Source organism: Saccopteryx bilineata, chromosome 4, assembly GCF_036850765.1.
Source record: "Saccopteryx bilineata isolate mSacBil1 chromosome 4, mSacBil1_pri_phased_curated, whole genome shotgun sequence".
Taxonomy (NCBI): Eukaryota; Metazoa; Chordata; class Mammalia; order Chiroptera; family Emballonuridae; genus Saccopteryx; species Saccopteryx bilineata.
The window spans coordinates 239,663,596-239,681,257 of NC_089493.1; the positions used below are offsets into that span (position 1 = coordinate 239,663,596).

Consider the following 17,662-nt stretch of genomic DNA (forward strand, 5'->3'; position numbering starts at 1 on the left):
CACTAAACCTTCCAAATGCAATAAAAGTTTTAAAAATGTCAACATACTCAGAGTAAATATTTTTTAAAAGCATAATAAAAATCATATCTATTTATTAGAGTTTAAGGACATAAGAAATACAAAAATTACTTGCACTTATTTTGAGTCTGTTTTTACACACAGTTATTACTCATATAGTTTCATTTCTGAGAAACCATTTTGGCATAAAATATCTAGAAAGTTGAGGCAAAATATCCTGAATATTCAGGCCTAGGCTGAAATTCATGCTTTGGTTTAATCTACAAAGTCTGTAATATTTATCTGTGACATATTTTTTTCTCATATAATAAACTAAGTTGTGATATTAACTGTTTCACAAAACTACCAATTTTATGTTATATCATAAAAGTAGTAGCTGGTGAAATAAGACAGTATATAAACAGATAACTAATTTTCTTAAATGAGATCTCTCAGTGCACCTCATGACTTTGATCTCTACATTGTGAAAAATCAACAGGAGATTAATTCTGAAACATTCTCAGGAACATAGAATACTTGTGCTCCCCATAGAGCATGCATAAAAACAGGAATGTGGTATATAGCTAAACTCTAGGAGGCTGTTCTTTATCCCTTTCCCCCTTGTTAGACTTGGCAAGGCTGGAATTGACCATAACATTATCATCTTTCATTTTGCTAGCCCAGAAATATCTTTCTCTGTGTTGACCATGACAAATTCTATTTAGGTAAACCAGTGTCTTGTCTTTATTTTTATCTGCCAATATTATCATTAATGTTACAGCTTGAAGAAGGCAGTTTTGCTTAAAATTGATAATAAAGCACCATTTACTGCTTTTATTCAACCCATTCACTCAGGGATTCCATTATTATGCTATCGAATACCAGCAGTATCTGAATATCTGCTGAACAATTAGGTGTCTGCCTTATTCCTTACTTACTATGGCCACTCAGTAAAATTCAATTGATTTAGCAGGACAATTAAATCTGTAGCTGTGTTTTTGTTTATTCTCAATCTTACAGATTATACCTCCCACTCACACCTTTATTCACATTAGGGATTATAAACCAGGAAATTGAACAATGAGAGAGAATTAAAATGAAATTAAGCTTGGGGTCCAAAGATCTTGTTCTGTGTGTATAACCAGTCATTTACTAACTGTAAAACCTTGAGAAAATAACTGAAATGTAAACCACCATTCTTATTGGTAAATATTTTATGGGGTTTTTGTGAGGCTTAAAGTAACTAATGTAAGAACATTTTGTGAAGTGTAAAATATCACATACAAAACATTGCTGCTATAGCTACTTGAAAGAAAGTGGCATATACATGAATACTTTGTTAAATGTAATATTCAAAGAAACTGCATAGGCCTTCCCAAATCAAATACTACAAACAACTATTTGATTAGGCTAGCCATGTATCAAACAATTTGGATCCTATCAATTATCAAATTTATTTTCAGAAAGGATTCCTTTACCCTTCTATAGCTACACTTTAAACATACTCAAGGTGATGATCACTTACATAATGCATATACTTTTGGACAGAGGAAAAGATGATAGTTTTTAGGGTCCACTTCTTAGCCTTCTCTTCCTAGCCTCTGCTCTATCATTCAAAATAATGTTCTCTGTTTCTCCAACTATCCCTAGGCGGATAAATTTAGTCACAAAGTGACTGAAGACTTTCTAATCTTTCAAGGGTAAAGAATAGTCAGCAAAAACTGAGTCAAAAGAATTTTGTCCTGTTATTAAAACTATACAATACATATGTGTATATGCATGTGGGCAATTTGCTATCTCTTGTAATCTATCCTAGATAATTCAGTTGAGTGAATGGTATAATATAGATGCTATAATTTATGAACCATTAGAAAATTTTTATCATACCTTGTACATGTGATATATAGGTTCAGAAAACCTTTATTATTAAGTAACAATATACTACTCAAGTCTTATTTTGTGTTTTCAGGGTATCATTCAGTTTCCAAATTCTAATACGTGTAGATATTGCTAGAGTGGCTTAAATATTAGCTGTATGATAAATTATAATTTAATAGGATATGTAAATAAAATAAGCCCTTATTATATTTCAAAATAATTAAATATAATGCAACAAAATAATCATGGATGAGAACCCTAACAATCCCACCAAAAATCTATTAGAACTGATAAATGAATTCAGTAAAGTAGCAGGATACAAAATATATTCCAGAAAGCAGTTGCATTTTTATATACCAAAAATGAACCATCAAAAAGGAAAACTAAGAAAACAATCCTATTTACTATTGCATTAGAAATAAATAAATAGAGATGACGTCAGAGTAATGGCGGGGTAGGAAGCGATACCGATAAATCTCCCCCAAAACTCAACAAGATCTTCAACCAGAAACAGAAAAACCTATACTTGGAGCTTCCAGAAGCTTCGCAATACACCCAAAGGTATGATTGAGTGAAAAATTGGCTAAATATATAACCAAATCCCGAAGGAAATAGGGAGTAAGAAATGCTCCGCCTTCCTCACTAACCTAAACAGGGCGGCTTTCTCTGGTAACTGTGAATATAGAAACTGAGGCGGGCAAAGGGGGTGAATAGATCCAGGCCCCCGCAGCAAAAACGGCCGAACCAGGCTGTGGCTCAGAGATCCAAGCCGAGGAAAATCTGATCCTGTGGCAACCCGGGCAATACAAGCTAACACTCGCGCCAAACCCAAACAAAGAAAGACAAGCGGAGCGGCCATTTTACCCGGTCTCCTGGTCGGTGCGCAGTTAGTGGAAGAGAGATTTCTTCCTAAGCCGCGGAAGTGGGTGCCCGTGTTGCCCCACGGAGAGGCAGGGTCAGAGGCCTTTCTGTGGGCTGAGAGCAGAGTCTCTGGGCAGCCCCAGCGCCGTGGGAAAGCCACGCACGGGAGGGAGTGAGAACTAATTCCAACGGTGGAGATTTTCCGTGCTGGAGGGTGTTTCACTCAGAGGGAAACGCGGCAGGCCTCATATCCTGCTTTGCGCGTGCAGATAAGAGTGAGCGATTCCTCCGAGTGCCTCGGCAGTGCAAGCCCATGTTATCGCACAGAGGGGCAGAGTCAGGGGCCTTTATGTGGGCCAAAGTGGAATCTCGGGCCGCCCCAGCGCCTTGCAAAAGCCGCGCATGGGGACGGAGCGAGACTCAATTCCAACGCTGCAAATTTTCCCTGCGGTTGGGGGTTACACTCAGAGCGTGAGACAGCTGGCTGGATATCCTGGTCGCAGACAGTGAGTGAGAGTTTCCTCCAAGCGCCCCAGAAGTGGGCGCCCGCTTGTGTTACCGGACAGCGTGGCAGAGCCAGAGGTCTTTGAGTGGGCGGAAAGCCCGCCTGATTATGCTAGCAGCTCTGACTGACTGAGCCTTACCCAGAGCCCTGTGCTGAGTGGAAATAGAGTGGGGAGTTGCCAGCTCTTTGAGCCTCTTACTATCCAGGCAGAGGCAGCAACAACCCCATAGCTGGATTATCAGGCTACTAATTGAGGAAGGAAAGACTAGGAGAAAGGCTCCAGGAACACGGACTCTCTCACTGTCGGAGCCTATAAATGCTAATGAGCTTCGACTGCCAATGAGACTAAAGCACAATACATGACATTGCCATAGAGACTTATCAACTGCAAACCTCTACCTGAGCGTGCCAAAGGGGCAGAACCCGGGGTACAGAGTCACCGACCAGAAAGAGGGAAAGAAAAGAAAAAGCAAGAAGATAACCTCTCAAAATCAAGAATAATCTGCAGACTTTATAACCTATCCCATTTTATTATATTTGTTCGTTTGTTTCTCTTATCTTCATTCTTGATACTTTTTTTTCCTCCTCCAATTTGGCCGATTAACTCTCTACCGGTCTTACTCTCTCCTCTCTTTGAACTACACTACCCATAAGTGTTACATCTCCCATTATCTTTTCTCTTCTCTTCCTTTCTCTCTATGAGGGTTGCACTCCAAAACCCTTAACTCTCTCTCTCTCTCTCTCCTTTCTTTTTTCTTCTTTTAGTGGTTCCCTCTTTTTTCTCTCTCTCTCTTTCTTTTTTCCCTCTATATTAGTTTCTTTCTTTCTCCTTTATATCTCCTCTCATTCAAACCTCAATAACAAACAAATTATCTTATCTAGGACTCAAACTTATGTTTGTGGCATTTTGGGGGGTTTTTACTTCACCTTTTTAACTCACTAGCAGTGCTCCCATCCCTGGCTCTCCATATTATCTAGTTCTTGTTCCACTAAATACAATAGTAATTTTTTAATTTCTCCCCCCATTTTTCCGTTTTCCTGTTATTTCTCTCATCATAACTCTTAGACAACCAACACCTAAAAGCAAATCATTTTATTCTTGACCCAAATTTTTTCCTTATTTGTTTTTTGTGGGTCCATACGCTCTTTTTTTTTCCTTTTTTTTTCTTTTTTTTGCCCCTTTAATACTTTCCCCCAATTCAGGCCCTCCATCAAAGGCATTGTATGTTATAATTCACAGTACACCACAAGATTTTCTCAAGAAAGAGGGGAGAGGAGAGGAGAGGAAAAAAGGAGGGGGGGAATAATTTCCTTTTTTTTAATTTTTATTTTATTTTATTTTTCTTTATTTCATTATTAATTTTTTAAAAAAAACAACTCTTCGATTTTTATTTTTTTATTATTTTTTAAACTTTTTATTCTTTATTAAATCTCATTAATACTATCAACAAAACCACCCTCAGATGTCATTAAGGAAGAGAAAATCGAATATCATGGATAAAAAAGAAAGAGAGCTAACACAGCTAGATGAGGAAAAATCTATGGAGAAAAAATTTAATATATTGGAAACCTTGGAGCTAAATGACAGAGAATTCAAGATAGAAATCCTAAAAATCCTCCGAGATATACAAGAAAACACAGAAAGGCAATTTAGGGAGCTCAGAAAACAACTCAATGAACACAAAGAATATATGTCCAACGAAATTGAAACTATAAAAACAAATCAAACAGAGATGAAAAACTCAACTCATGAGCTGAAAAACGAAGTAACAAGCTTAGCTAATAGAACAGGTCAGATAGAAGAGAGGATTAGTGAAATAGAAGACAAGCAACTTGAGGCACAACAGAGAGAGGAAGAAAGAGACTCAAAAATTAAAAAAAATGAGATAGCCCTACAAGAATTATCTGACTCCATCAAAAAGAATAACATAAGAATAATAGGTATATCAGAGGGAGAAGAGAGAGAAAATGGAATGGAGAACATACTCAAACAAATAATAGATGAGAACTTCCCAAGCCTGTGGAAAGAACTAAAGCCTCAAGTTCAAGAAGCAAACAGAACACCGAGTTTTCTTAACCCCAACAAACCTACTCCAAGGCATATCATAATGAAATTGGCACAAACCAACGGCAAAGAAAAAATTTTCAAGGCAGCCAGGGAAAAGAAGAATACAACATATAAAGGAAGGCCCATTAGATTATCATCAGATTTCTCAGCAGAAACTCTACAAGCTAGAAGAGAGTGGACCCCAATATTTAAAGTCCTGAAAGAGAGGAACTTTCAGCCACGAATACTATACCCATCAAAGCTATCCTTCAAATATGAAGGAGAAATAAAAACATTCACAGATACAGAAAACATGAGGGAATTTATCATCAGAAAACCCCCACTCCAGGAATTACTAAAGGGGGTTCTCCAATCAGATACAAAGAACAAAAAAAAAACAGAGCCACAAGTAAAAGCTCCAAGAAGAACACAATAAAACCAAATTTAAACTGTGACAACAACAAAAAGAAAGAGGGGGAGAAGATGGAGATTAACAGTAGCAAAGGACGATGGAGTGCAAAAGTACTCACAAAATAGTTCGCTACAATGAACAGGGTAGGGACCTTTTTCATTACTCAAAGGTAACCACCATTGAAAAAACCACCACAGAACCACATGAGATAAAAAAGATAGCAACAGAGGAAAGATGTATGGAATACAACCAAATAAAAACAAAAGATAGAAAAACGAAAGAGAAGGATCAAACAAGACACAAAACTAACAGAAAGCAAGATATAAAATGGCAATAGGGAACTCACAAGTATCAATAATTACACTAAATGTAAACGGATTAAACTCACCAATAAAAAGGCACAGAGTAGCAGAATGGATTAAAAAAGAAAATCCAACTGTATGCTGCCTACAGGAAACTCATCTAAGTAACAAGGATAAAAACAAATTCAAAGTGAAAGGCTGGAAAACAATACTCCAAGCAAATAACATCCAAAAAAAAGCAGGTGTAGCAATACTCATATCGGATAATGCTGACTACAAGACAGCAAAAGTACTCAGAGACAAAAAAGGCCATTTCATAATGGCTAAGGGGACACTGAATCAAGAAGACATAACAATTCTTAATATATATGCACCAAACCAAGGAGCACCAAAATATATAAGACAGCTACTTATTGACCTTAAAACAAAAACTGACAAAAATACATTCATACTTGGAGACCTCAATACACCGCTGATGGCTCTAGATCGGTCATCCAAACAGAGAATCAACAAAGACATAGTGGCCTTAAACAAAACACTAGAGCACCTGGATATGATAGACATCTACAGGACATTTCATCCCAAAGTGACTGAGCATACATTTTTCTCCAGTGTACATGGATCATTCTCAAGAATTGACCATATGTTGGGCCACAAAAACAACATCAGCAAATTCAGAAAAATTGAAGTTGTACCAAGCATATTTTTTGATCATAAAGCCTTGAAACTAGAATTCAACTGCAAAAAAGAGGAAAAAAATCCCACAAAAATGTGGAAACTAAACAACATACTTTTAAAAAATGAATGGATCAAAGAAGAAATAAGTGCTGAGATCAAAAGATATATACAGACTAATGAAAATGACAATACGACATATCAGAATCTATGGGATGCAGCAAAAGCAGTGATAAGAGGGAAGTTCATATCACTTCAGGCATATATGAACAAACAAGAGAGAGCCCAAGTGAATCACTTAACTTCCCACCTTAAGGAACTAGATAAAGAAGAACAAAGACAACCCAAAAGCAGCCGAAGAAAGGAGATAATAAAAATCAGAGCAGAAATAAATGAATTAGAGAACAGAAAAACTATAGAAAAAATTAATAGAACAAGGAGCTGGTTCTTTGAAAAGATCAACAAAATTGACAAACCCTTGGCAAGACTTACCAAGGAAAAAAGAGAAAGAACTCATATAAACAAAATCCAAAATGAAAGAGGAGAAATCACCATGGACACCGTAGCTATACAAACAATTATTGTAGAATACTATGAAAAACATTATGCCACTAAATTCAACAACCTAGAAGAAATGGATAAATTCCTAGAACAATACAACCTTCCTAGACTGAGTCAAGAAGAAGCAGAAAGCCTAAACAGACCTATCAGTAGAGAAGAAATAGAAAAAACCATTAAAAACCTCCCCAAAAATAAAAGTCCAGGCCCTGACGGCTATACCAGCGAATTTTATCAAACATTCAAGGAAGACTTGGTTCCTATTCTACTCAAAGTCTTCCAAAGAATTGAAGAAGAAGCAATACTTCCAAACACATTTTATGAGGCCAACATAACCCTCATACCAAAACCAGGCAAGGATGGCACAAAAAAAGAAAACTACAGACCAATATTTCTAATGAATACAGATGCTAAAATACTAAACAAAATACTAGCAAATCGAATACAACAACATATTAAAAAAATAATACATCATGATCAAGTGGGATTCATCCCAGAACCTCAAGGATGGTTCAACATACGTAAAACGGTTAACGTAATACACCATATCAACAAAACAAAGAACAAAAACCACATGATCTTATCAATAGACTCAGAAAAGGCTTTTGATAAAATACAACACAATTTTATGTTTAAGACTCTCAACAAAATGGGTATAGAAGGAAAATATCTCAACATGATAAAGGCCATATATGATAAACCATCAGCTAACATCATATTAAATGGCACTAAACTGAAGGCTTTCCCCCTTAAATCAGGAACAAGACAGGGTTGTCCACTCTCTCCACTCTTATTTAATGTGGTACTAGAGGTTCTAGCCAGAGCAATCAGACAAGACAAAGAAATAAAAGGCATCCATATCGGAAAAGAAGAAGTAAAGGTATCACTTTTTGCAGATGATATGATCCTATACATCGAAAACCCCAAAGAATCCACGAAAAGACTACTAGAAACAATAAGCCAATACAGTAAGGTCGCAGGATACAAAATTAACATACAGAAGTCAATAGCCTTTCTATATGCCAACAATGAAACAACTGAGAAGGAACTCAAAAGAATAATCCCCTTCACGATTGCAACAAAAAAAATAAAATACTTAGGAATAAACATAACAAAGAATGTAAAGGACTTATATAATGAAAACTATAAACCATTGTTAAGGGAAATCGAAAAAGATATAATGAGATGGAAGAATATACCTTGTTCTTGGCTAGGAAGAATAAATATAATCAAGATGGCTATATTACCCAAAGCAATATACAAATTTAATGCAATTCCCATCAAACTTCCAATGACATTTTTTAAAGAAATAGAGCAAAAAATCATCAGATTTATATGGAACTATAAAAAACCCCGAATAGCCAAAGCAATCCTAAAGAAAAAGAATGAAGCTGGGGGCATTACAATACCTGACTTCAAACTCTATTATAGGGCCACGACAATCAAAACAGCATGGTATTGGCAGAAAAATAGACACTCAGACCAATGGAACAGAATAGAAAGTCCAGAAATAAAACCACATATATATAGTCAAATAATTTTTGATAAAGGGGCCAACAACACACAATGGAGAAAAGAAAGCCTCTTCAATAAATGGTGCTGGGAAAACTGGAAAGCCACATGCAAAAGAATGAAACTGGACTACAGTCTCTCCCCCTGTACAAAAATTAACTCAAAATGGATCAAAGATCTAAACATAAGCTCCAAAACAATTAAGTACATAGAAGAAGACATAGGTACTCAACTCAGGGACCTGGGTTTTAAAGAGCATTTTATGAATTTGACTCCACAGGCAAGAGAAGTGAAGGCAAAAATTAATGAATGGGACTACATCAGACTAAGAAGTTTTTGCTCAGCAAGAGAAACTGATAACAAAATAAACAGAAAACCAACTAAATGGGAAATGATTTTTTCAAACAACAGCTCAGATAAGGGCCTAATATCCAAAATATACAAAGAACTCATAAAACTCAACAACAAACAAACAAACAATCCAATAAAAAAATGGGAAGAGGATATGAATAGACACTTCTCCCAGGAAGAAATACAAATGGCCAACAGATATATGAAAAGATGCTCATCTTCTTTAGCTATTAGAGAAATGCAAATCAAAACGGCAATGAGATACCACCTCACACCTGTTCGATTGGCTGTTATTAGCAAGTCAGGTAATAGCAAATGTTGGAGAGGCTGTGGAGAAAAAGGAACCCTCATACACTGTTGGTGGGAATGTAAAGTAGTACAACCATTATGGAAGAAAGTATGGTGGTTCCTCAAAAAACTGAAAATAGAACTACCTTATGACCCAGCAATCCCTCTACTGGGTATATATCCCCAAAATTCAGAAACATTGATACGTAAAGACACATGCAGCCCCATGTTTATTGCAGCATTGTTCACAGTGGCCAGGACATGGAAACAACCAAAAAGCCCATCAATAGATGACTGGATAAAGAAGATGTGGCACATATACACTATGGAATACTACTCAGCCATAAGAAATGATGACATGGGAACATTTACAGCAAAATGGTGGGATCTTGATAACATGATACGAAGCGAAATAAGTAAATCAGAAAAAAATAGGAACTGTATTATTCCATACGTAGGTGGAACATAATAGTGAAACTAAGAGACATTGATAAGAGTGTGGTGGTTACGGGGGGGAGGGGGGAATGGGAGAGGGATAGGGGGTGGGGAGGGGCACAAAGAAAACAAGATAGAAGGTGACAGAGGACAATCTGACTTTGGGTGGTGGGTATGCAACATAATTGAATGACAAGATAACCTGGACTTGTTATCTTTGAATATATGTATCCTGATTTATTGATGTCACCCCATTAAAAAAATAAAATTATTAAAAAATAAATAAATAAATAAATAAAATATCATCTAAATGCCAAAAAAAAAAAAAGAAAAAGAGGAAATTTAAATTTTCTCAATGTTTTTTTTTTTTTTTCTTTTTTTTTTTTCTTTTTTTTCATTTTTCTGAAGCTGGAAACAGGGAGAGACAGTCAGACAGACTCCCGCATGCGCCCGACCGGGATCCACCCGGCACGCCCACCAGGGGCGATGCTCTGCCCACCAGGGGGCGATGCTCTGCCCATCCTGGGAATTTTCTCAATGTTTAAGAAAGGTATGTTGTGTATATATTTGTAAAGGGTGATGATATGTATATCAAATCATTATGATATTTAGGTTCCATCTGATGAATTTAAAAGTGTTACTTACAAAAAAATTTAAATAAACGTGTGACTAATGAGTTAAAAATAAATAAATAAATAAATAAAATACATGGGAATAAATTTAACCAAAGATGTAAAAGAACTGTACTCAGAAAATTATAAGACACTGAGAAAAGAAACTGAAGAAAATATAAATAAGTGGAAAGACATACTATGTTCCTGAATATGAAGCATTAACATCACTAAAATATCCATGTTACCAAAAGCAATCTATAGATTCAACACAATTTCTGTCAAGATACCAGTGGTGTATTTCACAGAACCAGAACAAATATTCCAAAATTTAATATGGAATGACAAAAGACCCTGTATAACCACAACAATCTTGAGGGGAAAAAAAAAGAACAAAGTTGGAGAAATCATGCTACCTAATATCAAACTATACTAAAAGGCCATAATAAAGATAGTCTATTCAGTAAATGGTGTTAGGGAAATTGGAAAGATACATGCAAAAAAGTGAAACTATATCATCTTCTTATACCATACACAAGAATAAACTCAAAATGGATTAAGGACTTAAATGTTAGACTCAAAACCATAAAAATTTTAGAAGAAAACATAGCCAATAAATCTCAGACCTTCTTATAGCAATATTTTTTTCTGATTATCTCCTTGGGCAAGGGAAACAAAAAATAAATAAATAAACAAATAGAACTACATCAAACTAAAAAGATTTTGCACAGCAAAAGAAACAATCAAATGAAAAGAAAATCCACTGAATAGGTGGACATATTTGCCAATGATATATCTGATAAGAGGTTAATATCCAAAATTTATGAAGAACTTATAAAACAAACAATTCAATTAGAAAATGGGCAAAGACCCTGTAGACAATTCTCCAAAGAGGACATACAGATAACCAACAGACATATGAAAAGATGCTCAATGTCATCAGAGAAATGCAAATTAAAACTGTAATGAGATACCACTTCATACCTGTTAGAATGGTGATCATCAAGAAATCAACACCCTGACCAGGCGGTGGTGCAGTGGATAGAGTGTCGGACTGGGATGCGGAGGGCCCAGGTTCCAGACCCTGAGGTCGCCAGCTTGAACATGAGCTCATCTAGTTTGAGCAAAAACTCATCAGCCTGGACCCAATGTCACTGGCTCGAGCAAGGGCTTACTAGGTCTGCTGTAGACCCACGGTCAAGGCACATATGAGAAGGCAATCAATGAACAACTAAGGTGTCGCAACCGAAAACTAATGATTGATACTTCTCATCTCTCTCTCTGTTCCTGTCTGTCTGTCCCTATCTATCCCTCTCTCTCTCTCTCTGTCTCTGAAAAAAAAAAGCAACAAACAACAAGTGTTGGTGAGAATATGAAGAAAAGGAAACTCTCATGTAGTGTTGGTGGGAATGCAGCTTGGTGCAGCCACTGTTGAAGGCAGTATGTAAGTTACCTCAAAAATTTAAAATGAAACTACCTTAAAACCCAACAATTCCACTTCTGGAAATATAGCCAAAGAAACTGAAAATGCTAATTCAAAAGAATATATGCTCCCTTATATTCATTTCAGTGTTATTTATAATAGCCAAGATTTGGGAGCAGCCCAAGTGCCCATCAGTACAAGAGTAGATAAAAAAGCTGTAGTACATTTACACAATGGAATACTACTAGCTGTGTGAAAAGAAAAGAAAAGAAAATCTTACCTTTTACAACAGTGTGGGTGAACCTAGAGAGTATTATGCTAAATGAAATAAGCCAGTCTGAAAAAGACAAATACTATATAATTTCACTTATATGTGGAATCTCATGAACAAAATAAGCTAACAAAAAAATTAGAAACAGACTCATAGAAATAGAGAATAGACTGACAGCTGTCAGAGTGGAGAGTGATTGGAGAGCTGGGTGAAAAAACTGAAGGGATTAAGCAAAGAAAAAAGAACACATAGACAAAGACAACAGAGTGGAGATTAGAGGGAAAGGGAGTTTGAAGAGGACATAGGGAGGACAAATGGTGATGGGAGGAGAGTTGACTTGGGGTGGTGAATACACAATATAATATAAAGATAATGTATTATAAAACTGTATACCTGAAACCTATATAATTGCATTAACCAATGTCACCCCAATAAAATCAATGAAAAATTTTTTAAAAAGCTTTGCCAGTAGTTTAAGAAAGTCAACATACGTGATGGTCAATGATTCTTGCCAATTCTTCATCTCGTTTGGTAAAGTAATCTGGATATGGAAACATGGGGACTTCTGACATAGAAGAATGTTCCCTTCAAAAGAGCAAAATAATAGATCCAATATTAGGTATAGATATTCCTTGTCCTAAGAATATATAGTTTTGAAAGTAATAATTCATTATTAAGTATTTTGATTCTGCATTTTTATTATAAAGTACATATATAAACTACTATATACTAGCTTTTAGTTTTGGTAAGCCATTAGGGGTTACTCAAATTGACATTTTGGAGGGTAGGATATGACATCTATAATAAGAACCAGAAAATCATAAAAAGGTCATCTTCTCCTAGGAGATGTAAATACTATAGCTGGTCAGTAGCAAATGCGATGCAACAATATGAAGAGCTTAAGGAAGCTTGAAGTAGACTATACCCAATGGGGAGATGAAAGTGTGTATCACCATCTATAGCCCATGACCCTGGAAGTTCTGGTGGAAGACCAACCTAAGAGTTTTATCTAAGATATACTAATAAAACCCCAAACCAAAAATAAACAAAAAAGAAACAAACAAAAAAATAATGCTGTGACTTTAATACTTCTCCAAGCTCTTTGTATTACTAATGGTAGAACCCTGACAGGCAGCTTAGCAACAGCTCGTGAAAGTGATGACGTGTGAAGCAGGTACTAAACTACTGGAGAGTTGGTGTAAAACTGTTCACATAATAAAGTATTATTAAAGTTATTATAAACTAATTATTGTGAGTCCAGAAATAGGTACAGCAACAATATAGTGGTAGAGAATATGGTTTTGAAGAAGAGAAAGTGGTTTTAAAAGAAAACCTCTTAGGTAAGAACCTAAGGAGCAACATAGCTGGTGAAAATTTTCCAAATTTATAAAAGTGATAAATTTTTATGACTATATGTTTACATGCACTTTTTCAAGCTGTTGCCTAGATAAAGTTCTTCATTTTTGATACCCTGTGCTTCCCTCATATCACAAGTCCATTTGCTTTATGCTACACTAAATTCTTTTCAAGCATTTGTCTTCATTTTCATTATTATTTTCCAAATTTAAACCATCATCTCTCACCTGGACTTAGGCCTCCGTTTTGGAATCCCTGTATCCCCGTGTCTTATTCTCTATTCCTGCCTCATCTCTGTTACAGGGCTGGTTAATGTCTACTTACCCTTCAGCTCTCAGTTTCAGCCCACTACCATAGGTCTCAATTCACCATGGGCCTTTCATTTATCATACTTCCCTCAGCTGTAATTTTACATTTATCTATGTGCCTGTGTGAGTTTTATGTTTCCTTGCTAAAATATGAGCTACATGATTGTGGAGACTTTGTTTACTTATCATTGTCTTATCAGTGCCTAAAATAATGCCATTAGACACTCAGTGAATGTTTTTATGTTTGGTGAATTATAGGATGAATGAATGAATGCTGTCTGTGTCATCAGTAAGAGTCTAACACATCCACACATTTATGTCAGCAGAGCAATGTCCCATATAGCAAGAGAATGGTAATCTCTGGAGACAAGTCACAGAGTGCAGCTAATAGCAGGAGTTCAACTCAAGTGGCTGGCGACCAGAGAAAATATATGGCATCCTCTCCCAACCTAAAAGATTAAAAAATATTGTGGGGCAAAAGAGCAATGAGCTTCCCATTGCATGCAGAATAAGGATTCCAGCTACTATATTAAAATGTTAAAGGAAGATCAGATTCTAGAATGCTGGGGAATTCTACAACATCTAGGGGCCAATTCAGGTTAACTATATTTAACAGAATTTGGACAATTCTGATATTTAAAGAAATGTGCTAAATGCCTTGGAAAAAAAATAAGACAATATTAAATGGCACTAAACTGAAGGCTTTCCCCCTTAAATCAGGAACAAGACAGGGTTGTCCACTCTCTCCACTCTTATTTAATGTGGTACTAGAGGTTCTAGCCAGAGCAATCAGACAAGACAAAGAAATAAAAGGCATCCATATCGGAAAAGAAGAAGTAAAGGTATCACTTTTTGCAGATGATATGATCCTATACATCGAAAACCCCAAAGAATCCACGAAAAGACTACTAGAAACAATAAGCCAATACAGTAAGGTCGCAGGATACAAAATTAACATACAGAAGTCAATAGCCTTTCTATATGCCAACAATGAAACAACTGAGAAGGAACTCAAAAGAATAATCCCCTTCACGATTGCAACAAAAAAAATAAAATACTTAGGAATAAACATAACAAAGAATGTAAAGGACTTATATAATGAAAACTATAAACCATTGTTAAGGGAAATCGAAAAAGATATAATGAGATGGAAGAATATACCTTGTTCTTGGCTAGGAAGAATAAATATAATCAAGATGGCTATATTACCCAAAGCAATATACAAATTTAATGCAATTCCCATCAAACTTCCAATGACATTTTTTAAAGAAATAGAGCAAAAAATCATCAGATTTATATGGAACTATAAAAAACCCCGAATAGCCAAAGCAATCCTAAAGAAAAAGAATGAAGCTGGGGGCATTACAATACCTGACTTCAAACTCTATTATAGGGCCACGACAATCAAAACAGCATGGTATTGGCAGAAAAATAGACACTCAGACCAATGGAACAGAATAGAAAGTCCAGAAATAAAACCACATATATATAGTCAAATAATTTTTGATAAAGGGGCCAACAACACACAATGGAGAAAAGAAAGCCTCTTCAATAAATGGTGCTGGGAAAACTGGGAAGCCACATGCAAAAGAATGAAACTGGACTACAGTCTCTCCCCCTGTACAAAAATTAACTCAAAATGGATCAAAGATCTAAACATAAGCTCCAAAACAATTAAGTACATAGAAGAAGACATAGGTACTCAACTCAGGGACCTGGGTTTTAAAGAGCATTTTATGAATTTGACTCCACAGGCAAGAGAAGTGAAGGCAAAAATTAATGAATGGGACTACATCAGACTAAGAAGTTTTTGCTCAGCAAGAGAAACTGATAACAAAATAAACAGAAAGCCAACTAAATGGGAAATGATTTTTTCAAACAACAGCTCAGATAAGGGCCTAATATCCAAAATATACAAAGAACTCATAAAACTCAACAACAAACAAACAAACAATCCAATAAAAAAATGGGAAGAGGATATGAATAGACACTTCTCCCAGGAAGAAATACAAATGGCCAACAGATATATGAAAAGATGCTCATCTTCTTTAGCTATTAGAGAAATGCAAATCAAAACGGCAATGAGATACCACCTCACACCTGTTCGATTGGCTGTTATTAGCAAGTCAGGAGAGGCTGTGGAGAAAAAGGAACCCTCATACACTGTTGGTGGGAATGTAAAGTAGTACAACCATTATGGAAGAAAGTATGGTGGTTCCTCAAAAAACTGAAAACAGAACTACCTTATGACCCAGCAATCCCTCTACTGGGTATATATCCCCAAAACTCAGAAACATTGATACGTAAAGACACATGCAGCCCCATGTTTATTGCAGCATTGTTCACAGTGGCCAGGACATGGAAACAACCAAAAAGCCCATCATTAGATGACTGGATAAAGAAGATGCGGCACATATACACTATGGAATACTACTCAGCCATAAGAAATGATGACATCGGAACATTTACAGCAAAATGGTGGGATCTTGATAACATGATACGAAGCGAAATAAGTAAATCAGAAAAAAATAGGAACTGTATTATTCCATACGTAGGTGGGACATAATAGTGAAACTAAGAGACATTGATAAGAGTGTGGTGGTTACTGGGGGAAGGGGGGAATGGGAGAGGGATAGGGGGTGGGGAGGGGCACAAAGAAAACAAGATAGAAGGTGACAGAGGACAATCTGACTTTGGGTGGTGGGTATGCAACATAATTGAACGACAAGATAACCTGGACTTGTTATCTTTGAATATATGTATCCTGATTTATTGATGTCACCCCATTAAAAAAAATAAAATTATTAAAAAAAAAAAAAGAAACTGGAAACAGAAAAAAAAAAGGTTAAAAGTATTCAAGTAAATTGCCTCAAAATGCTTCTTAAATTATAAAAGTTTAAATTAAAGAAATGAATAATGATATATAAGAAATCCTTTAAAATGGAAAAATTAGATGCATATGGTCACGGATCTGTGATTTCCAGTTATTTCAGTTGAATAGTTTGTAATAGAAAAGATTCATAGATAAATATAATACAAGACAACATGAGACCTAAGAGAGACAAACATTCACTGATATAAACAGAAAAATGTAGTAAAATGATTAAGCATATGGGCTCTGTATTCAGATCTTTAAGCAAATCTTTGTTCTGCCACCTCGTATTATTCAATCCCTCTGTTCCTGTTTTTTTTTTTAATTTTTAATATAAAAAATAGTACCTGCCTAGTTTTGTTATTATACATATTAAAAAAGAATAAGATATAAAGCATATTGGATGGAGTAAATATTAAACAAGGTGCCGTTGCATTATTCTTAGCACTATCATTATCAAAAGAATTCAGAGAAAGAAGCCATGGCAAAACAGAGACAATCTGAGTTCTATAAATTCTTCTGACTTGGATAGCTTTTATTTCTTTTTCATTTTTTTTATTGCTCTAGTGAAGATTTCTATTACTCCGATGAATACAAGTGGCAAAAATAGGCAAACCTCTCTTGTTTATATTAGAGGAAAAACTATCAATCCATCACCATTGAGTATGTTAACTGTGAGCTTGTCATTTATGATTATATTTGTTGAGGTATGTTCCTTCTATACCCAATTTTTTTAGAGTTTTTATGATGAAAGAATAAAAATTTAAATTTTGTCAAATGTTTTTTTCTACATCCATTGATATTTAATTTTTCATTCTATGTATTAATGTGGTATATCACATTTCTTGATTTATGTATGTTGAACTGTCCTTGCATCCCAGGGATAAATCCACTTAATCATGCTGTCTAATCCTGTTGAATTTGTTTTATAGTAGTTTGTTAAGAATTTTTCATCTATATTCATCAGGATAATTGGCATTTACTTTTCTTATATTATCTT

General features: G+C 35.5%; 1 protein-coding gene across 1 annotated transcript in view; it reads right to left on the reverse strand.

Annotated features, from left to right (window-relative positions):
• TMEM232 (transmembrane protein 232) overlaps positions 1-17,662 on the reverse strand; it is a 222,839-nt gene that overhangs the window by 2,024 nt on the left and 203,153 nt on the right. The window contains exon 14 of the mRNA XM_066277857.1: positions 12,618-12,711. Coding sequence (XP_066133954.1) covers positions 12,618-12,711 — 94 coding nt within the window. The remainder of the gene's footprint in view (positions 1-12,617; positions 12,712-17,662) is intronic.